The 21,815-nt window shown below is 50.9% G+C and overlaps 10 protein-coding genes across 10 annotated transcripts; 6 read left to right on the top strand and 4 right to left on the bottom strand.

Moving 5' to 3' along the window:
- Positions 1–147: 147 nt before the first annotated feature.
- On the bottom strand, positions 148–1,869 carry AKAW2_60464S (uncharacterized protein; the record flags this gene model as incomplete). Its single annotated transcript, XM_041692593.1, has 1 exon — positions 148–1,869. One exon carries the CDS (start codon positions 1,867–1,869, stop codon positions 148–150), a length of 1,722 nt encoding a protein of 573 aa, XP_041545962.1.
- A 418-nt stretch (positions 1,870–2,287) lies between these two features.
- On the top strand, positions 2,288–3,306 carry AKAW2_60463A (uncharacterized protein; the record flags this gene model as incomplete). Its single annotated transcript, XM_041692592.1, has 2 exons — positions 2,288–2,545; positions 2,614–3,306. The coding sequence occupies 2 exons, from the start codon at positions 2,288–2,290 to the stop codon at positions 3,304–3,306; spliced, it is 951 nt and encodes a 316-aa protein (XP_041545961.1).
- A 739-nt stretch (positions 3,307–4,045) lies between these two features.
- AKAW2_60462S (uncharacterized protein) lies at positions 4,046–4,739 on the bottom strand (the record flags this gene model as incomplete). Its single annotated transcript, XM_041692591.1, has 3 exons — positions 4,046–4,196; positions 4,251–4,423; positions 4,485–4,739. The coding sequence occupies 3 exons, from the start codon at positions 4,737–4,739 to the stop codon at positions 4,046–4,048; spliced, it is 579 nt and encodes a 192-aa protein (XP_041545960.1).
- Positions 4,740–5,153: 414 nt separating this feature from the next.
- AKAW2_60461A (uncharacterized protein) lies at positions 5,154–6,851 on the top strand (the record flags this gene model as incomplete). The annotated part of the gene is made up of 1 exon (XM_041692589.1): positions 5,154–6,851. The coding sequence occupies one exon, from the start codon at positions 5,154–5,156 to the stop codon at positions 6,849–6,851; it is 1,698 nt and encodes a 565-aa protein (XP_041545959.1).
- Positions 6,852–8,581: 1,730 nt separating this feature from the next.
- Positions 8,582–9,634, top strand: AKAW2_60460A (alpha/beta hydrolase; the record flags this gene model as incomplete). The annotated part of the gene is made up of 3 exons (XM_041692588.1): positions 8,582–8,847; positions 8,899–9,104; positions 9,153–9,634. 3 exons carry the CDS (start codon positions 8,582–8,584, stop codon positions 9,632–9,634), a joined length of 954 nt encoding a protein of 317 aa, XP_041545958.1.
- An 836-nt stretch (positions 9,635–10,470) lies between these two features.
- AKAW2_60459A (uncharacterized protein) lies at positions 10,471–11,771 on the top strand (the record flags this gene model as incomplete). The annotated part of the gene is made up of 6 exons (XM_041692587.1): positions 10,471–10,632; positions 10,693–10,771; positions 10,833–10,973; positions 11,029–11,142; positions 11,219–11,413; positions 11,476–11,771. 6 exons carry the CDS (start codon positions 10,471–10,473, stop codon positions 11,769–11,771), a joined length of 987 nt encoding a protein of 328 aa, XP_041545957.1.
- Positions 11,772–12,145: 374 nt separating this feature from the next.
- AKAW2_60458S (uncharacterized protein) lies at positions 12,146–12,361 on the bottom strand (the record flags this gene model as incomplete). The annotated part of the gene is made up of 2 exons (XM_041692586.1): positions 12,146–12,283; positions 12,341–12,361. The coding sequence occupies 2 exons, from the start codon at positions 12,359–12,361 to the stop codon at positions 12,146–12,148; spliced, it is 159 nt and encodes a 52-aa protein (XP_041545956.1).
- A 1,709-nt stretch (positions 12,362–14,070) lies between these two features.
- AKAW2_60457S (ATP11 family protein) lies at positions 14,071–15,135 on the bottom strand (the record flags this gene model as incomplete). Its single annotated transcript, XM_041692585.1, has 2 exons — positions 14,071–14,905; positions 14,960–15,135. The coding sequence occupies 2 exons, from the start codon at positions 15,133–15,135 to the stop codon at positions 14,071–14,073; spliced, it is 1,011 nt and encodes a 336-aa protein (XP_041545955.1).
- A 2,078-nt stretch (positions 15,136–17,213) lies between these two features.
- ARG1 (argininosuccinate synthase) lies at positions 17,214–19,056 on the top strand (the record flags this gene model as incomplete). Its single annotated transcript, XM_041692584.1, has 11 exons — positions 17,214–17,253; positions 17,334–17,372; positions 17,434–17,589; positions 17,646–17,938; positions 17,993–18,011; positions 18,071–18,103; positions 18,157–18,423; positions 18,481–18,607; positions 18,661–18,715; positions 18,768–18,934; positions 18,999–19,056. The coding sequence occupies 11 exons, from the start codon at positions 17,214–17,216 to the stop codon at positions 19,054–19,056; spliced, it is 1,254 nt and encodes a 417-aa protein (XP_041545954.1).
- A 1,101-nt stretch (positions 19,057–20,157) lies between these two features.
- Positions 20,158–21,282, top strand: AKAW2_60455A (uncharacterized protein; the record flags this gene model as incomplete). The annotated part of the gene is made up of 1 exon (XM_041692583.1): positions 20,158–21,282. The coding sequence occupies one exon, from the start codon at positions 20,158–20,160 to the stop codon at positions 21,280–21,282; it is 1,125 nt and encodes a 374-aa protein (XP_041545953.1).
- Positions 21,283–21,815: the final 533 nt, after the last annotated feature.

The raw sequence follows: 21,815 nt of genomic DNA, 5'->3' as shown, positions 1-21,815 counted from the left end.
CCTACACCTACGAGGTGCGGTATTACAGTTACTGAACCACAGATGCGAAGTAGAAGATACTCGTCGCTATGCGGCGTTAAGAAGACGTGTGGGCTTCCATTTCAGATGTCATTCAACGTAAGTATTCTGCTTTGGGACATCTTTCTTTTAGGCCTGTGAGAAGTCTGTAAATTGATGGTGACAGAAGGGCACAGGTGGACTTTTCCACCTAGGGGAGTATTCCTGCTCAGCATATCGCACAACCGGTGCTAGGACTCGTAGATCGCTGCCAAATACTGAATTCGAGAAGTGCACATAGTATTTCTCATTTTTGATCAGGTCGCTGTGTTCGTCCCACGCGTCCAAGACTGAATAGTACAGTGGAGCCACATGTGCATCGCTAGACCAAGCGGGAAATTGGTACTTGTCGTTAATCTTCCTAACAATCTCTCGTTGATACAGCCGGACGTCTGGGTCTAGTGTAACCATGTTATAGGCCGTAAGAGAGGAATGGCCATGGTACGAGCCTCCGAACTTAGCGCGGTCTCGAAGAGCGCACATGATGGTAAGAGCAGTCAGGATGCCTGTTGACATGTCCGATATGGGCAGGCTGGGCAGCACGCCTTGACCTGGCGGATAACTAAAGGACTGACCCATGACATATGATGATCCAGCTGCTGCGTCCGCAACTTGCTGCCAACCAGGTCGCTCTGCATAATATCCATCAGGCCCGTAACAGTTCTCGTCCACGTAGATGATGCCTTTGCCCCGCTTGTTTGCCATTCTCAGTGCAGCTTGCAACCCAAAACCACGGCGCTCGAGAGAACGCAGTCGGTATCCCTGCAGGATGACATCGGCTTGCTCAAAGAGACGGATCAGTTTCCCGTGGTCAGCGGGTTCGTCTAGGTCCAGGTCGATGGTGATCTTGCCAGCCATCAGTGAGGAAGGCTGCGCCGGCGTATAGTCCTTGAGTTTAGACGAGTTGACACGGATAACCTCGGCACCCATTGAGGCAAGGGCGGCACCGGCGGCTGTCCCTGCTATAATGCGGACCAATTCGACAACCTTGATCCCAGCCAGGGGTCTCTTGTCATCGACTTCGGGAAAAGCGGGGGGCTCAAGTTTGGGACATTGTCCCTGCTGCCGATAGTTGATGAGCGGGTGTCGTGAAAGCGACCGGCCCATCTCAGTCTGACGCCATCCCTCGGGGGAGAAGACTATGGAGCCCGAGAGGCCCTTCTCCACCATGAGCTGTTCGATCTCCCGCGCACGATGTGTGCGGACGCGTTCCTGGATGAGCGTATAGGCGGCATCGTTGGTGCGGATCTCAGCATCAAGGTCTCTGCCAATGCCAAGGAGGGCCAGCATCTTCCACGAATCGAGCGAGCCATGAAGCTGAAACCAGACACCCTTATCAGCCGTCTCGTATATGGCTGTCGCGCGGTACACGAGCGGTGAGTTGGAAGCCCGGTCCTTATCCCATTGTGGCACCGTCGGTAATTTGAGGATACTTGGGCCCGTGTGTCCATCGACATTGACAAGCGCTGGAGTAGCTGGGTATAGCCCTGCGTGGTCGACATCGATGTAGGTAACGGGAGTGGTGTTAATGCCACGAAGGTGAAGGATCTCAAGACCAACAATGCCGACCATGGCATGCAGAACTGCTGTGACAGCTTGAGACTTGATGGGTCCTGGGATGCACGGCAGATCATTGCCATGAAAGACTACTCCATCGAGTAGAGCCTCATCCTTGGTAAAACCAGGTGTTTTCGCGGCGAGAATGCGCAACAGTCTACAGCATTCCGCTGGAACTGGTAGGAAATCCGTGTCAACCACAGTCCCGGGCCCGTAGCCGTCTTGGGATTCTTGCTTGCGAGCGTCGGATGCCATGAGGTGTTCTTTCGGGTAGCAGAGTCAATCTGTATAGATTGGAGTCAGGTTGGGAGCCTAGTATCGCGGCTGGATGGCCATATGTTTCATCTCTAATGTACTACGTGAATACCAGCTATTAGTACAGTAAGGGCACCGGGAAGACGGTCCAGATCCGACATCGGCTGAATGTGGGACACCCGATATGCATCGTGTACCCCCCGGATCGTATACCCGGATTTGCCCCGCGGTTTTACGGCATTGCAACATTTGCCAGACACGGATGGGTGAATTGAACAAACACAGTTTCTCGAAGCGTCGGGGCCGGCCGGACAAGACTTCTCTTTCGAACAGGCGAATTCATATGCTCCAGCATACCCCGCGCCTTTTGAAGTGAAAGCCAGCCATCATTTGCGGTTATGCCTGAACGCTTAACAAGATGCCACATGAGATACGTACCGTTGCCATTGTTGGTTGCGGCGTAATTGGTATGGGCTGGGCCACTCTGTTCCTCTCCCAGGGCTTGAAGGTCATTGTCACCGATCCTGCAAAGGGGGCCAGGGAGGCCCTCGAACGCTACCTAGATCAGGCGAGGCCGTTCTTCGAGAGACATGGAGATTTTGAGCAGCTCGCCTCGAATTATGAGTTTGTTAGCGATATCGTACCGAGATTGGTTGAAGCAGACTTTGTTCAAGAGGTAAACCCGGTCTTGTACAGAAGTATACCACGGAAAACCGGAGCCGCTGACTTTGCGCTTACCTGTAGAATGGACCAGAACATCAAGAGTTCAAGAAAGTGCTTATGACGACACTGGATGAGCGCACTAGACCAGGTGTTGTGATTGCATCGTCTTCATCCGGTCTACCGTCCTCGGCATTCATTCAGCAATGTAAGCGAGATCCGAGCCGCATACTCATCGGCCACCCATTCAACCCGCCTCATTTGATACCGTTGGTTGAGGTTGTGCCTCATCCCGGAACTAGCGAGCAATCTGTCTCGGCCACAATGAGGTTCTACCAGTCGCTCGGGAAAAGACCCATTCTGGTACATCACGAGGTCCCCGGGTTCATATCAAATCGACTCCAGGCCGCAATCAACAACGAAGCATACAGTCTCATTAGCCGTGGCATTGTCTCAGCTGAAGACCTCGATCTGGCGGTTACCCAAGGGCCCGGCCTTCGCTGGGCCCTCACAGGTCCAGTCGCTACTAATGCGCTTGGCGGGGGAGGCGGACCGGACGGCTTTGTGCGAAGTATTGAACGGCTGGGGCCATCCATCCGAGCCTGGGAGGACGATATACTAGAGCATAGGTTTGACTGGAGTGAGGAAAAGTTGTCCACGCTGCAGGATAAAGTCAAGCAGTGGCTGGGGGGCATTGACTGGTCCAATCTGGTGGAGGAGAGAGACTCGACCCTAATGCAACTGCTTGCAGCGAAGAGCAAAACAGCTTCTATGTGAACACAATTACCCTGACAATCTGAACTACGACCTGGTTGCCACTCACGGCAAGCCTTGCCACTTTACTGGACACTTTTTTACGTCGTCTTTCTCGGCAAGAGACGTTGTAACTCTGTAGATGTTCACTGAGCATTGCTGTGAATGCACAGGTCTATGGGACGGTAACTCCCACATTGGATAAATGCACATCTTTGAGGCGTTGTCATAGATCTAGATATACATGCTCTCATCTTGCAAGACCAGGCAATGTGTCCTGAAGATACTGAGATGCAAAATTCGATTAGATCATGTACAGCTTCTACTCCATACCACGGACGAGCCCAAAGCCAGTATATCGATGGTCTCATTCTTAGATCTTGGAACACTGTCCTCCCAACCTCTCGCATCTATGAGTACCTTAGCCCAGTCATCAGCGAGTTCCAATGCGGCGTAGTTACATCTTAGGAAGCCACAAGTCGAACCAGTCAACAAAGCCCTTGAAACTCTGCTCTTTTGCCCATTTCTCATAAGGATCAGTAAGGCGGGCCCGTGACTTCACACGACGTTATTAGCACTTCCCTTTAAAGCGGACACTGGGAGGGAGGAACAATACCGCGAATCCGTGGCCCACACTCGCGAAGATTTGCATGTTGAACCGTTTGCCATTGTCTGTCAATATTTCGGCCGTTCTGTTACGCTCTGTGGGCTCAAAGAGTTTATCTGTAGCGGGCACGGAAAGAAAGACGGGTTCTGAAAATCATTAGCACCCATGAAGACTCTGAATCTTCGTCGAACACGGACCATTCACTTTGGAGATATCGCTTTCCTTGAGGAAGGAGGGATGAGCGATACCCCCGGCTTTGCAAATTCCCTCCGCAGACAACTGCTGGCAAACAAATCGGGCACCCCAACTGATGGCAGGCACGTCAGCCTTTGTTTCGGACTGTTCTGGGTGTAGCACTCACCAATATCCCACGCAAGCAAACTTGACGTCCTCGGTTGTGCCGTATCTCGCTTTGACGCCATTCACCCATCTAGCAGCGACCCCTTCAGAAGCCGTGAGGTGTCGCGCTTTCCAACCCTCAAAGTCAAAATTGGGGTCACTCAACGGTGTCGTCGAGTACTTTGAGACAGGATCCTGTAGGGTTTGAGCTACCATTCACAGGGCCCTCCGGCAAAAATAGCTTGAAAGCTCATACCCCAAGGAAATAATCAACACCAAGCGTCAGATAGCCGCACTCGGCAAAAGCGTCCATCATCAGGAAGCTATTTATGTGCAGACCAAACGCGTCGGGGAAGAAGAGGATGACATTGCCGTTGGACCTCTCCGGGTGCGGCCTGGCGATATACGTGTCGATGCCCTCAATCTGTGCAAATGACCCTGTAGGCTCTCCGTTATGAAAATCGCCTTTCAGGCAGCACAGGTCGGTGGGCTTTGCGAGTATATTGTCCATGGTGAGGGGTGGTTGTCATTGTAGGAACGAATACTCCAGTCTGGCAGCGGCGGAAGATAAGACTGACTTGTACCACAGACACCAGTCGGAAGTGAATCGGAAGCACTCCGTGATAATTCACGCGGCAAACAAGGCATGTCCACCTGTAGGGCAATCTCGCGGAGTACCGGGAACAGACCCGGATGCACCGGACTTCCTACTCTTGCGAGGCCACCACGTTCTCCGAGACTCTACCAAATTGCCGGCGGTCGGGTCCTCCTAGAATGCTTCGGTCAACACCACACCTATCGCCAATGTGACTTCCATTATTGCTCAACGTATACCATAATAGTATGTTCTAACAGACCCTGTCCAGTCGGTGAAATCGCAGACTAATTTTCTTTGCAGTCCATACTAGCTTGATCAGAAGTTGGAATGCCGCAAAGAACGGGTATCCAATCCACCAGAAACATCCCGAAGGAGGCTGTCTCCACGCTTGAGCATGCGCCCGTTCCTGAAAAGAGTGTTGTTTTGCAGGTGCGGGCGGGGAAGGTGCAAAAAGGAGCCTTGGGAGGAGAAATAACCTCCGCCATCTACAAACAGGAGCACGACGGGCCCATCTTTTGCTCTTCGACCGGCTTCACTGGGGATGAACATGCTTCTTGGAGGCACGGTGGGACGGAGCGCGCAGTACATCAGTACAACCCAGACCACTACGCGGATTGGCAGGCAGAGAGCGCCCCAGAACCGCATCTGTACCAGATCGGGGCCTACGGGGAGAACCTGGTTACGACCAACCTGAGTGAAGACAACGTGTGCATTGGGGACGTATTCCAGCTCGGCAACGACGTTTTGCTGGAGGTGAGCGAACCGAGACATCCATGTCACAAGCTCAACTCCCGCTTCCGATGGCAGAGAGCGTTGAACCGTACAATACGGACCGGACGGTCTGGCTGGAACATGCGCGTTTTACGGACTGGACATGTCTGCAAAGGCGATTCAATCACGTTAATCAGGCGGCCGTTCCCCCGGTGGTCTGTTCTGAACGTACAGCGAGTTATCAGAGGAAAACAGGTCCCTCTCCACCTGTTGGCGGAATGCACCCAACTTCCAATGACAGATTTATTCCTAGGTCTGACCAAGGATCGATTGACGCAGGCTCCAAAGACCTATACGCTAGTTGACGCTCAGTACGTCACACCGCGCGTCAGGAAGCTCACGTTCGAGTTGAAGGAGCCTATAGTTCTCACGAATCCTGGATTTGATCCTTACGCTTTTGCTCAAATTACTTTTGGGCCACGCTCTGCATTTTCTCGGTCGTATTCGATCGTCAATGGCGATCTGCACAAGTTCAGTCTTGGAGTGGCCCTCGATCGTCAATCACGGGGCGGTTCAGTATACCTTCACAACGAGCTAAAAATCGGGGATGAGATCGGGATGGCCCCGGGGACGAACCCCAAGGCGCAAGAAAATGACGCAAAATGTGACCAGAGTTTGACCTGTGTTGTCATCGTTGGGGGCGTCGGTATAACCGCTTTTCTCCCGTCGATCCGTGACTGGGAGAGTAAAGGTGTGCCATACCTTATTTATTACGCCGTGCGAACTCCGGAAGAGGCTGCGTTTCTAGACCAACTCCCTGCAGACAAGACTATACTATATGTTAGTTCAAGGGGCAAACGGCTTGACATTAGAAGTGTCATTCCGAAGCCCGGCCCGGACAATGCCCATCAAGCCCGTATCTTCTCGTGTGGGCCATCGCGCATGATGCAAGAATGTGCACGGATCACCTCCGATCTCGGGTACCCAGAGCATATGATTCATTTCGAAGACTTCGGGGGCAGCGAGGGCGGTAACCTGGGTGATGCGTTCGAGGTTGAAGTCGACGAACCAGACACGAACAGGCACGAGATGTTGACAGTCCCTTCGAATAAGACTCTGCTCGATGTCCTGAATGAAGCAGGGTTTGATATCGTATACTCATGCAAGTCTGGCGCCTGTGGTGCTTGTAAGGTCAAGGTGTGCCAAGGAGAAGTTGACTACAAGAGCACAGCGCTCCTTGTCAAGGAGAAGGGAATTGCGTTACAGAGTTGCGTAGACCGTGGTGTTGGAAAGCTCAAGATAGAGGTAGACTGATTTGACAGGCGGTCAGACTCCAGAGCTTTTCCATTGAGGACTTAGAGGGTTGTGCCAGCTCAAATATAAATTATGAATGTTTTTACATATCATTTCGTAAGCTCAATGCAAAACCAATCTTGGATCGATCTCGGAGACAGGATCGAGTCAAGATCCCACGAGTGTTAGATAACTCACTCGTATGTCAGTCTGTACGAAACCTGACGAGAGCACAGCAGGTCATCTACCGTAATTGAGTCTTATCTTTGTGTAGAACTCCTACACTTCAACAAGGAGCACGCTGATCCTGATTGCATTGCTGCATAGCGGGTCTAGCATGTCGAATCGCGAAGCCCGACTCTAACGGGTTAAAAGCCTCAAAGTCAGTGTGATGAAATGTAATGGCCCTGTCCCTCTCTTTTTGCGTTTCTAAGAACTTCATCCCCGCCCCATAGGCGACACGGGCAGAAAATTATGTTTCCCGTTTCATTATCATGAGTAGGGGATTACGCCTGGGTCGACGCCAGTGTAGGCGGTCGACGTGAAGACACTCCCAAATAGATAGACTGAGTAAAGGACGCAATCTCTCCCTTGATACAGCAGGAAATGTTCACAATGCACAAGGTAGCCATGTTGTCTTGATCAGATGAACCAGTGGACCCGTTCGAGTCATCAGACTGCAGCAGCCTGTTGTGTTGAGATGCATTGGATAGCAGGCCAAGAGCACGACATAACCAGATACTATAAGAACAATGCACTATCATCGCAGATTAGATCCGGAGTTGTCCCTGCAGTCGAAAACCCGGGCGATATCTCCGCTTGCGAAGGCGTCCCTAATCGAAACAGCGACGGCATAACTAGACAATGCCATTATTTAGCTCTGATTATGCAACCTGAAAACACGGGAGAAATACCCACGTCCCACTGATAATCATAAACAGCCCGATTGCCACGATTACTACATGAATACCGTACTTTACCTTCTGCCCCCTTCATCCGGACCTATAACCTTTATAGTCATACATCCAGAGAAGTGCCGGAAATACCAGACTGAAGGGCGCAAAGCACAGTGCGCCGGCCAAGCCAAGTAAGTAGTTCAAGATCGGCACTGCCTCTGCCACGACAAAGGCTGCCGCGCCTAGCAGAACGTTGATGCCGAGCCACAAGGACCAGTGGGCGAAGGTGTTTGACTGCAAGTGCATTGAATCACGGATCAACAGTTATCCAAGCACTGGCGTCGATACCGAGCTTGGGTGGTTCGAAAGGGATAACCAGCGAGAAGTGTGGTTGTCAATCAATCTCCTGTCTCCATCCCGACCCCGCATCACTTGTGGGGACGGGAGACGTGGGCCCCAACAAGGTCCTCCAGGCCAAATGCTGCCTCCATTTGCTTCTATAACTATACTGAGCTGGCTGTCTCATCAATGATAAGAGCCGGTACCAAGTAGTGCCGTCTGGTAGAAAGCTTCATGCAGTCCCTTCACGCGGGGAAAGTTCCCCACAGACACGAGATAACGGGGAAACTCCGGCAACCAGACCGGGTGTATAGTACCGGCCAGCGGGTCGTGTAGGGCACCATTGACGAGCAGTCCCAGCACCACGGAGTAGTAACCCACTAAACTGTGGTTGCCTACAAAGCCGCGATCCAGCCGGGAGAAACAAGGATCCTTTCAGTACAAGAAGCCTCTTGATGGAGAGCTTCCGACACGAGAATCGGGACATGTTCTCGTTGCAAGTCTTAGCCACACATCATGCATTACCTCGACCCGCACAATGCCTCGTTTGCCGCCGCAATCGTTGACGAGCCAGCTCCTCACCAGCTAGGCATAATGAAGGGCCGCGAGGCTCTAGAAATTCTGCAGAAGCAGGCAGCAGCACCGGATATTTTGACTGAAGAATTTCAAGTTCCTGGGAGATGCGGGCCAACCAGTGTGACGGTAGTCAGGCCCAAGTCCCTGGTAAGGAAACCGATTCCTATGGTCTTTTACACTCATGGTGGCGGCTGGATACTGGGCAGGTAAAACATCGCTCATTCGACGCGTAAGGATGTACCATTGACCAACCCAAGCCCAGCGTCCTTTGCGCCTCTATTAGAAGACTTAGCTCGACGAACCGGAGCTGCGGTAGTGTTCCCATATTATACGCCCGCACCGGAAAAGAAGTTTCCTTTTCAGTTCGAACAGACTTACGAAGTTCTCGACTACGTGATCCGCCACGGACGCGAGCGTAACCTGCTGGTCGGGTCAATCGCCCTCGCCGGAGACAGTGTCGGAGGTATGCTGTGCACTCCGCCTTGTTCTGATAGCTTCTGACCAGCGGTAGCTCACATGGCCATCGCCATGATACAAATGGCTTTGGAGCGAAGTCTCCCGGCTGAGATCGCCCACGTAGTCCTCTTCTACCCTGTCACAGATACGCACAGGAAATTGAAATCCTACGAGACATTCAAAGACGGACCATTCCTGCTGGCGGATACGATGGATTGGATGATCCATACATTTATACCTGAGAAGGAGGACAGAGAGACGCCACTGGCATCCCCACTGTCCTTCCTCTCGGACGACATTTTGTCCCGGTTCCCACCGACTACTATCTTCCTCTCAGCTGTTGACCCGCTCCGTGATGAAGGATTAGTATTTGGCGAGAGGCTTCAGAAAGCAGGGGTGGACGCAGCTGTGATGACGGCCGAAGGCCAGATGCACGCTTTCGTACTTCTGAAAGGCATCCGGGAGTCGCCTACTGCCCGAGCGGTAATGGATTTGAGCGCCTTGAGATTACGTGCAGCTCTTTTCTCCCCGCCATGATCAGCTGGAGCACTTATGTGAAGCGTTAGCGACCAGTAGATGGACGACGCGATGGTCCATCGAGATCTTAGTGCAGTAGTAGGTCCAATTCAAAAACCGCCTGCAACGTATAAATCGGAGATTCGTCTATCTGTACAAACATCCCAGGCTGTTGTACCTAATCAATTGTTTTGATACATCTATGCCATGCCATGACACTGATCAACCACATCATTGACCACAACTAGAGGTGTAAAGAGCAAAGACGCAATGAGTCCCATGGAAAGTACGAAGCCGTGGGGACTGCGCCAAAGCCATAGACCATGAGTCCATCAGAACTTGCTTTCGCGTCGACATACTCATGGCTCACGTGCAGACGACGACGCACACACAGAGATGTGGAGATTCTCACACTAGCTGAGAGCAGCATAGTAGAATATAGTGGATCTAGCTCTGTCTGGCAACATCTATTCCACTGTGCTAGCTATAGGACTCTACACTAGTTGGGTATTTTGGTGTAAAATATGCTCAGAATTGGAGTGCTCTGGCTTAGTTACGTGTCACTGATAGATCAGCGATGAGGACAGTCGCCGGTCGAGCCGGGCGTCCCGGCATATTTACCCGATCCACCCCCGCGCCTATCCTCACATTTGCTGGCCTCCGGGCTCTTGCCGTGAAACCGGAAAGCACCGCTATCTCCATCACTCCAGCGTGGGGCGCTAGTCCCTGCCAATGGTCGAGACAACCAGGAGCCTTATAATCTCACAAATAAATCTCTTGAGCCTCGCTACCCAACTTGTTCCGAAAATACCTGGAACCCTGCACCACGTATCTCATAACATATATTTCCAGCCACAATGGTCAAGTCACTTCGCTTCGCCGACGGCGTGGAAGTGCCGGTGCCCGGTTTCGGTGCGATGGGCATCAGCTTTGCTCTCGGTAATAATCTGAGCTATGATGAGGCTGAACCTGTACTACTCAAAGCTCTGGAGTTGGGTTGTACATTTTGGGATACTGCCGTGAGCCTAATCCCAAATTCCCAGAGGCAGAGTCCTCGCTGACTTTCACGTTTCACCGAGGTTTCCTACGGTGCAGGCATCAATGAGGAGATATTGGGCGATTTTATCAGGAAGCACAATTGCCGCGACAAAATTTTTCGTATGGTCCTCTATTTAGTGATTATGTCACGGTGGCGCATCTTGTTTACCAAAGCCCATAGTTGCATCCAAATGCGGTATTGCTGCCTTCGAAGACGGCAGAGTCACCAACTCGGCCTCGCATATTCGAACATATATAGAGGGAACCATCGAGAGGCTTGGCTTCACGCCGGACCTGTACTATCTACATCGCATCGATCCGAGTGAGTCTATCAAGCTAATTCGTCACTGAGCAAGCCTAATCTAAACACTGCCCAGATACAACACTCGAAGAATCTATACCCGCACTTGATTCGCTTCGCAGGGAAGGCAAAACAAAGTATATTGGGCTGTCGGAATGCTCGGCTGCAACGTTGCGGAAGTCAAATTCATGTGAGTTCTCTGTGCAATGCATTGTGCCCATCAGTACCGACAGAAAAAGGGTTGACCGTCGTATCAAAACCTACAGTAGCCAGAATCGACGCCGTGCAAGCAGAGTATTCTGCCTTCGAGACTCTCCACGAGTCCGATTGTCTTATCTCGACCGCTCGCGAGCTCGGCATCGCATACGTAGCTTACGGTCCGCTTGGCCATGGATGGTTGGTTGACGACTTTCCTTATCTAACCCCAGACGACTTCGAGCTCAACGACTACCGGCGCCAAAGTATATACACTTCGGTCCCTCTTTTTTTTCCCTAAAGTGGCTCTGCTGACTTCTATTCCCAGTCCCAAAGTTCCAAGGCGAAAACTTCTACGCCAACAAAAGGATTGTTGATGGGTTCAAAGAACTTGCCTCGCGCAAGAGGTGCACTTTACCACAGATTTCCCTTGCATGGGTGGCAGCTCAGGGTTTGATTTCGATTCCAGGAACGACAAAACCGGGGCGTCTCGAAGAGAACTGGCGTTCGAGGGAGATAGAATTCACGGATGAAGAGCTTAATCATATGCGCGCCATCGTCGACTCTTTGAAGCCGCGGGGTGATCGCTATAATGAGGTCGCGGCAAAGGATATTGGAAATTAACGTAGTAAGGAGGGCGGTCTATCTTTGTTCAAACAAATCAACGGCCGGGCCGGTCGACGGCATCCGCTACTAGGGCATAATCTATCCAACTTCGACCGCAGATTTAGGAATATATGATCATCTGGAAATCAAGAACAATTGAACATATGAAGGGATGAAAAAACAGCTTCACCGATCTAGACTTAGGAACTGGTATAAGGATAAGAATAGTCGTATAGAAAGCCTCTCTGAGTATATAGATATATTGTATTCGACATTTGCTCAGAATGGCAGTAGGAGCATACAGCGTAATTTTGTACTAAGACTAGCAAGATATACACTAGGTAACCTACCATGCCTAACGTAGGCCTGGGTAGGGTAGAGTGGCTATCGGTCTAATCTCGAAATGTCCTATTGAGCCACCTGGGGTCAATCCGGTCCGGCTGCGCGTAGGGGGGATAGTCAATCCCCTCTTCCCCGGCCTTGGCCTGGGCCTCGTGTCGACCGCTTCTCAGGAAGGCAAATTTGTTGCCCTAATGTAATAGGCGCCGTTAGTTTCTGCTTGGAGTCAGGGTTGGGAGAATACGTACATGGAGGTAGACGAAATCCATATCCTCTCCTCGAATGGCCTTCCAACATCTCTCGATAGTGCTACCTACTATTACCCTTCTGTTTGGCGTCGGCGACGGATTGGAGTCTGTCACAGCTGCAAATCCATGTACCATCTCCAGTATTATTCTATATAGGTAGAACTAAGTTTCTGTGTATCATGTTGCGAATTAGTTGCTGACTGGTAAAAATCAGTGCTCTTATAAAACCACACCAGCCACAAGACTTCTTGGATGGCCCAATGCTCATCCAGCGGCATTATGAGCATACAAGCTTCCGCGATCTCGAAGGGAAGAGCTACGTAACAGTTCTAGGCAACTCAGAATCGGACAAGAGCTACTATGCATGCAGTGCAACGCAGTATATATATATATATATATATCTATGTATTTTTTTTTTTTTTTTTTTTGGCTTGAGCACTTTTGTTTGATTACTATACAGCACAGTATAGTTATAACGTCATACTTCTTGGTATTCATGGATGAATGAGACCGGGAGATGCTCGTTCCCTACCCTCTGGCTAGTCGATCTCGACACTTATTTTGAAAGAAAGGGCAGTCTCATTTCGCACTCACCGTCTTTCGAGAAGATACCCTAGTCGAGAGGGCAGATCTGTGTATGTACGAGACAGATACTTCTGCTGACCGCCCTGGCGGAACTATAATGGTGTATTGAAATTGAACTTGTGCTTCCATGAAGCAACTAGATTGTAAGTAGTCAACACATCAGTTGCCCACATCAAGTTCATTAGTTGAAGCCCTGCGTATTTCTGACGGGGTAAGAGATCTTTAACTGGGCGACGAAAATAGCGGGAGGCAGATTTGGGTGATGAAGACTGAACGTCCAGGGGGCGGTGGTTCTCCAGAGGCTATGCACCTACTTGATGAAGTCAAACCCTGGTCTGAACGAGTGACGGTTGCATATATGGCTTCCAAACTATTTAATCGGACAGAACATCTTGTACCTTGTATGTAAAAGCCAGCTATCCTTTGCCGATCACTTTATACTTCGCAGTCTCCTGTCATCACATGGAGCTTTCTTTCTTATACACGTTTGTACTGGAAACTTTAAGATCAACAACATTGCAACATTGGGTAATTGTTTTGAGGGGCGTTGACCCTTTTCGGTGGGGTTGATCGGCTTGGCGGGAAACAGGTTTATTTGGCTAGAATTTTCTGGTCAGTTGCGGCCGAGACGTCTGCTCCGGGCAGTCAGTGACGGATCTGGGAGTGATCGGGAACTTGCTCCTGATTAGGTCCGAGCTGCCTCCGTGAGCGAGCCGAGAGCAATCAGTACACGCACTGGGCGTGCTCATGCCACGGTCCGGCCTGATCCCAGAGCGAAAAGCGGCGCTGACCTAGGCCTATTCTGGAAATGGAAAGTCGATGCGGTTCCGCAGAAATGCTATTCAGTAGTAGTAGTAGTAGTAGTAGTAGTAGTAGTAGTAGTAGTAGTAGTAGTAGTAGTAGTCGTCCTACTAGCCACTGTAAGCCCGATTGGTTGGCGGACCGGCGACAGCCAGTCACTCTCACATCAGCTGCTGCATCATCTTCCTCACTATCTCCCCGGTAATACTGTGGGGTGTGGATAGCTTGACCCCCAACTCATCAACCTCGAAGCTAATTACAAGCTAAACACCCGCGCGGGAAAGGCTGCGTATTGGTAAAACGTATATCGTACAATCTATCTATCTACAATACTAGTGGGACCCTTACAACTTCTCGGCCTCCGCCATCAAGTCCTCAACCTTGAAGTTCTGCACGTCACCGCGAGTGAACGCCTGCAGAAGCTCGCCTTTCCGTCCATTCGCCTGACCCCCAAAGTCATAGAAACGCTGAACACAGCTAACCAGCCAGGTGGCATCTGTCGCAGATACTCCGGAATCAGGCATCACCTGACCATTCATCAGAACCAGACCCTTCTCATCCGCCAGATCCAGATAATGTGTGACCGTCGTATGCGGCTGCGCATACGAGCCATGTAGCTGATACGAAGCCAGCGCTGTGAAAATGATCGTGGAAGTGTGGTCGTTGGCCGAAGCAGCGGAAGAAGCGGTCGGAGACGCTGGAGGATGGAAACCCCATTGGAGGAAATGAATGTCCGCACCGCCCTTGGCGGCTTCTGCGTTCTCCTCCGCGGTCTGCGCCTCACTCTGCGTACGGGGTAGGGGAAGAACGAATTGGGGGTTCTGGCGTGCGGCGGAGACGATGCGCTGGTATGTTTCTACCGGAATTACGGCGCAGACCGAATGAGAGTTGTTGGCAAAACGAAGACGCCAGATGGCCTCGATTTCCTTGGGCGGGAGGCTGCGCACTTTCTCGACATCGATGAACGAGTCAAGAGGTCTGATTCCAGTCGATGTGGCGGAGGAGGCGGCGCGAGCCTGGGGAGTAGGTGGAGGAGGAGGGGGTGAAGGGCCGGTCGAGGACGGGGAGGGCGAGGACTTGGGCGGCTCTGGAGTGAGAGGAGTTGTTGCTTTGTGACGGTACTCTTCAATCTTCTCCTTGTAGGCCTCCTTCAGAGAATCGATGTCTTGGTGTCCCTCTCTATGGTGAGAGGAGTGAGTGAGTCGTTCATGACTGTTGTCGCGGTCGACTTACGCTTGGGCTTTCTGCTTGAGTTTCGAGCGGTACCTGTCCAGCACTTGGTTGGGATCGTGGTGTGTGGCGAGGAAGCGGACATCGTGCACTTGGGCCCAGCGCCTTTGCTGAGGGCATAGGGAGGATGCCCGAGTCCTCAGCAGGGACTTGAACGCAGAAGATCTGAGATACGCCATCTTGAGACTGTTGCTTGAGCAAAGAAAGAAGGTTAATACTTGGGAAGAAGTCCGGCCGATTCGGCTAATCGGGACTAGCTCTGATTACATAACATGTGCATAAATACTGCCAACTCGCCGCATAAGCAGGACATGCTTCACACCATAGCTAGAGTTGCACAGTACCAGCGAAAGTTGAAAGAAGATTATGATAACCTTTTTATCTTAAGATGTTAAGAAGATGTCGGTCAGGGAAATGGGAACAGCAAAGAAGCCATTCACATTCCTTGATCATGCTTCCTGTTAGTCTCCTATCCAGAACTTTCAAGAGTCCTGAGCTACAGAACCAAAGAAAAAGGGAAGTGTGCATTGCAACAGCTTATACTATATGGCACTAATGTATGCAGCACATCTATTGAATCTAATCAAAGCTTGAGCTATGTACATATCATTTGAAACAAGTCTCTAGACATGAAGGTGTCTATAGCCCCATTACACAAGAGTCTCTGCCCTATCTGGGAAATTTGAAGTGCTTTATGTGTAAATGACAGACTGAAGTGCTCTCTAGTCCACAAGAGAAATGATAGGCTGCTTTATCTGGGTGGTGTTACTTTAGACGAACTAGGCTATAACGATCGTCCGGTAACCATTCGTGACGGGATATATGGGCCCGCAGTGTCTCTACGGCCAAGTGTGACTCATACTCATTGGCCTGGTTCAGGAACTAATTTTCCAACCTACAGCTATCTGACAAGTGATAATGTTTACACTTAAACTTGTTCTCAATTCTTCTCGGTAGCAATCCGTAACATTTACACTACAGCGAAAGTAGGGCGTCACTCGTCTACAACGATCGATAGATGACCTGGCCATTGGTGTTCGTTCAGTGAGATTGCTCTAGCGCCACTCCAATTTCCTGGGGAAAGCTATTCGTACTACTATCTATTCTTAGCTGCAGTAGTGGGGTATCAAGGAAGCTCTAGACAACCTTGGCTGCTCTCAGCGCTTTTAGTATTGCGCCCAATCGATGCTTGGATATTAGGGTTTAGAGACAAAACCGAACTAGTAGTAAGACCGAGCTGGTATAACCGTCAACAGCTAACAGAAGGTATAATTATACTTTATCTGATTGTAATGTCAGCTGAAAATATGCAGAACTGGGAAGCGGAAATTAAAGCAATCGGAGCATCTTCGCAGACAAGTAGTGGCTACTAGGTCTACCATAGAGACAGGCAATAATTATTTTATAAGAGTACTAATATTTCAGTCATATGATGCTCCACTGTCCGATAATAATCCTGTAAGTACGTAAGTTAGGACACGGAGGTGATGATGGTTAATTGGATGATGAATGATGAATTTGGCTTCAACTGCAAGAACATATAATTCATACTTCAGGGCGTGCGATCCCTTTCTCTGTTTTACAGAGTTGAATCAGTTGAGCAGCACAATAAGCCCACGGCATGTTCCAATGCCTATTTTCCTATTCTTCTTAGCTCACAACTAACTAATCATATGCGCTCAATGATAAAGAAGGATTAACTTCGTGGAAGTGCACACAATACAGGAACCGGGGCCCTTCCCCGGATCCATATCGGAGGGTTCGTATTAGCCGTCGGGGAAGTGGTGCACGTGACTACAGAGATATCTCCTCCTCTGTCCTGTTCCTTGCATAGTAAAAGGTACTGATTCTGGTCAACGTGTGAAGCTGGAGGGAGGTATGATCTAACTATTGTAATTGTTCCCTCCAATGCTATCCAGGACACACAGCAAGCATAGTTACCCCCAGTATTGTAGTGAGTCATTATTCACGGAGATTACTTATCGGACGAAGCGATAATGACTTCCCTATCGATGCAGGACGATCCACAGCCGCTGATTGGCTCGTCGATAAAATCGTTACGTAAGGCACTAGCTCCGACTCCGGATGAGTCAACGACCTGCATCGACCGCCTGAATGAGCCATCGCGAAAACTGATCTTCCCCAGCGATCTTTTTTCTTTCCCAAGTCTCTTCTTTCATCCTTCTTTGCTGCCCAACAACCTCTTCTCCCGCCGGTCTATCCGATTTCCCCTACCAATCCCCTTCATACAATCACAATGGCCTCTGAAAAGCCCCGTGTCTGTCTGGCCTACTCCGGTATGTTCTCGCCCGCCCGACCCCGCAATATTGCGGTCTTGATAAGGCTCGGTGCACTAACTTGACAATTTCCATTGCAGGCGGTCTTGACACCAGCTGCATTCTGCGCTGGCTCATCGGTACATTTTTCTCCCTATTCCCGGTCGAAATTCGATCGACTCGACTGACAATCGCTCGCAGAGGAGGGCTACGATGTCGTCTGCTTCCTCGGCAATGTCGGCCAGGAGGAGGACTGGGCCGCTGTCGAGGCCAAGGCTCTCAAGATCGGTGCGAAGAAGATGATCATCGAGGACTTGCGCCGTGAATTCATCACCGAGCTTTGCTTCCCCGCCATCCGTAAGACTGCTAATCCGGCTACGTGCCCCGATCAGTCCGCTAATCTCTCATCGCAGAGTGCAATGCCATCTACGAGGGTCGCTACCTTCTCGGTACCAGCTTGGCTCGCCCTGTGATTGCCCGCGCTCAGATGCGCGCTGCTCAGCGTGAAGGCTGCCAGTTCGTCTCCCACGGTGCCACCGGCAAGGGTAACGACCAGGTCCGTTTCGAACTCGCTTTCTACGCCATCCAGCCCTCCATCAAGGTCATTGCCCCCTGGCGTGACCCTAAGTTCTTCAAGCGTTTCGCTGGTCGCAACGATCTGCTTGACTACGCCGCCCAGACCGGCATCCCCGTTACTTCCACCAAGGTGAGTGGTGTCCATACAGATTGCGCGAATACAGGCTAATACAATATGACATAGGCTAAGCCCTGGTCCATGGGTTCGTCAAACTGCTTTTCCGCGCGTAATTGCTCTCAAGTGTACTAATTATTGGTATAGACGCCAACTCCGCCCACTGCAGTTACGAGGCTGGTAAGTGAACTATTGGCAGTAGTTTACTTATCAATTTACTGACCAGTCAATAGGTGTCCTGGAGGACCCTAACCACACTCCCCCCGCTGACATGTGGACCATGACCGCCGACCCTATGACCGCTCCCAACGAGCCCACCGACCTCACCATCCACTTCGAGCAGGGTGTTCCCACCAAGCTTGTCACTCCCGAGAAGGAGTACACCGACCCCGTTGAGCTTTTCTACACCCTCAACAAGATCGGTTTCACCCACGGTGTTGGCCGTATTGACATTGTCGAGAACCGTTTCATCGGTCTTAAGAGCCGTGGCTGCTACGACTGTATGTGTCTTGCACCCCACACTGCACTTCCAGCTAGGACTTGCTAACATGCTGCAGCCCCCGCCATGACCATCCTCCGCGATGCCCACCTTGACCTCGAGGGTCTGGTCCTGGACGGCCAGGTCCGCGCCCTGCGTGACCAGTTCGTCACCCACAACTGGTCCATCCAGCTCTACAACGGATAGTACGTGTTCCACAATCTTGGACTACACACCGTATATTCTAACCCTTCCACAGCTACTTCAGCCCTGAGCGTGAGTTCATCGAGAACAGTCTCAAGTTCTCCCAGCGCGTAAGTGCCCATAAACCAAATAGCTCGACGGTATAATCTAACAAACTGATAGCGCGTCAACGGTGAGGTCCGTCTCCGCTGCTACAAGGGCCACGTCTACATCCTCGGTCGCTCTTCCAGCACCGAGAAGCTCTACTCCGAGCAGGAGGCCTCCATGGACTCCCTGGACGACTTTGAGCCCACCGACACCACCGGCTTCGTTGCCATCCAGACTATCCGGTATGACCACACTTCTTTGTCGTTCCCCAGAGAGAAAGATAAGCTAACATCTTCCGTCAAACAGTCTGAAGAAGTACGGTCTCCAGAAGGCCGAGGAGGGCGAGTCCCTCAGCCGTGCATGAATTATGAATGAGCGTTATTGAGTCATGGGTGTATGGGGAAACAAAAAGTAAATAGATCACATAATACCAAAGGAATATTTAAGGTAATTCACTACTATTACTGTAGGCAACGAAGCCCATGACGTGTAACTGCTTGTTAAGCCAAATATCCAGCCATATCCCCAGAAAGTCAATCAACAATCTTCAATCGTATCATTACCCCCAAATAATAATACTTAGTACGATCGGAGCCCCCTTAAACTAAGCAACCAACACAGCCAGTCCACTACTAATCCACAACGTATGCCCTACAACGACAACAACAACCTTCACCCCTCCCTTTCTCCCTCAAAACAAGGACATGCCATTCATACCGAACTTCCCTGCTCACCACCCATCCTAACAAACCTTCCCACGCCAGCTGACGCAGGTACCCCCCTACCAACACAGTATTGATAAACCTCCTCATCAAAACCTACCCAATCGCATTTCCTATATCCATCCGACAGACAAAAATTCCTGTCAACAGGCTTTCGGCTGACAGGGTATCCATCCATCCATCCATCCATCCGTTCCTAATGGGCGCGGGACGGTGTGGAATGTCAGTTCCGACGGGGGCCAGCATTCCGGACATACCTAGTATTGTTGTTGCCCTGTTGATAGCTAGTAACCCGCGGAAAACGTGAAACGGAGGTAATCCCTTCATTCCATTCCTAAAAAAAAGTTTTCAATTCGGAAAAGACAGAGGGAGGGTTGGATCGGAGAAAGGTTTGGCTGTTGTTGCCATGAGCCACGACGGCGAGTACGACGACGGTCATGTCAAGGCTTATTCACCTGGGGGATATGTTGGAATGCATCGTCACCCCGGGGGATGGGGATGAGTGGGCAGTTATCAGTGGGCTGTGTGCATACCTTGGGGAGAGTTTGGTTGCTGGTTGGGGGGTGATAGTGGCGCTGCTGGGGGTATAAAGATGGTGGATTTTTTTTGCCTGTATCTGCTTCATCATGCTGTAATTGTCTTTACTTTGTCTACCTCGAGACATAATTATCTCCTATATATCTCTGGATATACGATATTAGGAACTTTTGAAATATCTATTGATTAACGGTGAAGACATCAATATGAAATCCGCTCTCCTCGCCTACGGCCTTCTGGCCTCAAGCGTCTCAGCACACATTCAAATGTCCAACCCCTACCCGATCCGCAGCCCGCTCGACCCAAATGGTGATGAATCCAAGAAAGACTACTCATACACGAACCCCCTCGACCCCAGCGGCAGTGACTTCCCCTGCAAAGGCTATGCCAATGACCCCTTCCGGTCCGTCGCGACCTACAGCCCCGGCGGCACCTACGAGATGGACCTCCAAGGCAGCGCGACCCACGACGGCGGGTCATGCCAAATCTCGCTGTCGTACGACACAGGAAAATCCTTCCAGGTGATTCACTCCATGCTGGGCGGTTGTCCGCTCACGGAATCGTACAAGTTCACGATCCCGTCAGATGCACCGACAGGCGATGCGCTGCTCACTTGGACGTGGTTCAATAAGGTCGGGAACCGGGAGATGTATATGAACTGTGCGCAGGTCACTATTGGGGACGGTGGTAGTAAGAAGAGGGACGTGGAGGAGATCCGGAAGCGAGATGCATTTAGTTCGCTGCCGCCGATCTTCATCGCGAATGTTAATGGGCCCGGCCAGTGCACGACTATCGAGAACTATGATGTGAACTTCCCCCGGCCAGGACCTTCGGTTGAGGGCAGTATCAATGGCACCAACACCGGGTTTACTTGCACTGGTGATGCGCCCTTCCTGGATGCCGGTAACAGTGGCTCAAGTGGTAGCTCCGGCTCTAGCTCTAGCTCTGTCAAAGATGCCCCTGTGTCTACCCCCAAGCCGACCGCGTCCAGGCCGACTGTGTCTACCTCCCACGTTGCTGCTCAGGTTGTTGGCAGTACACCCGCAGCATCCTCGTCCGCTAAGGTGGTTGCCTCGTCGTTTGGAACCGAGGCTGCGCGCGTTGCGACAGTCCCGACGGCGGTTGCCCACTCTGAGAACGATGCTAGTGTTGCTGGTGCCGATGATGATGAGAGTGCCCGGTACGTCCCTGGCAAGCCTTGCGTCGATGGGGCTATCATCTGCGGCCCTGAGGGTACTAGCTGGTCGATGTGCAGCAATGGACGTCCCATCCATATGGGATCTGTTGCGGCGGGAATGTACTGCTCTCATGGAGCGATGCATCGGTTGTAAAGAATTGGGTGTATATGGTGGTCAGTCAAAGTTATGGCATCGTTTGTATTATGATATGTTCGGCTTCTTCCTTCGTTGTCTTGGATAGTGCGCGTTGATGACCAGGCGGATGTGTTTACTTTCAGCGACTCATTTGTTCTCCATGTATCTTAGTTGTGTCATGTTTAAGTAGCCTATGCAGTGTTACCTTTGAATGGATTAAATCACCTCAGATGATATATCAGAAGTAGAGTGAATGAACGATAGGCTGTCAAAGTGAGCACTAGACGCAGTGACAGAAGTCTATTGTGCTTTGTGTGAAGTATTGATAATAGGCATCAAATGCTGGAATGTCAGTGATTTGATGCCTGCGAGCCGATTCTCGTAAGCAATAACGACAGGAATCTGACATGCAATGTTGTCCAGAAGCTGTCAGGTTGATCTTGTCTCAAAGCCAAGGTGTTGAAGTTAAATGGAAAAGAGAGTGAAATGCAGCAGACTTGGGAAGACATCCATGTCACAAGTAGTTCCTTTTAAGGTCCGGCCAGCAGCGG

The sequence above is a fragment of the Aspergillus luchuensis genome, chromosome 6 (assembly GCF_016861625.1).
Source record: "Aspergillus luchuensis IFO 4308 DNA, chromosome 6, nearly complete sequence".
Lineage (NCBI taxonomy): Eukaryota > Fungi > Ascomycota > Eurotiomycetes > Eurotiales > Aspergillaceae > Aspergillus > Aspergillus luchuensis.
The sequence above is the reverse complement of the archived record's forward strand: the minus strand, read 5'-3'. Positions and strand labels throughout refer to the sequence as shown.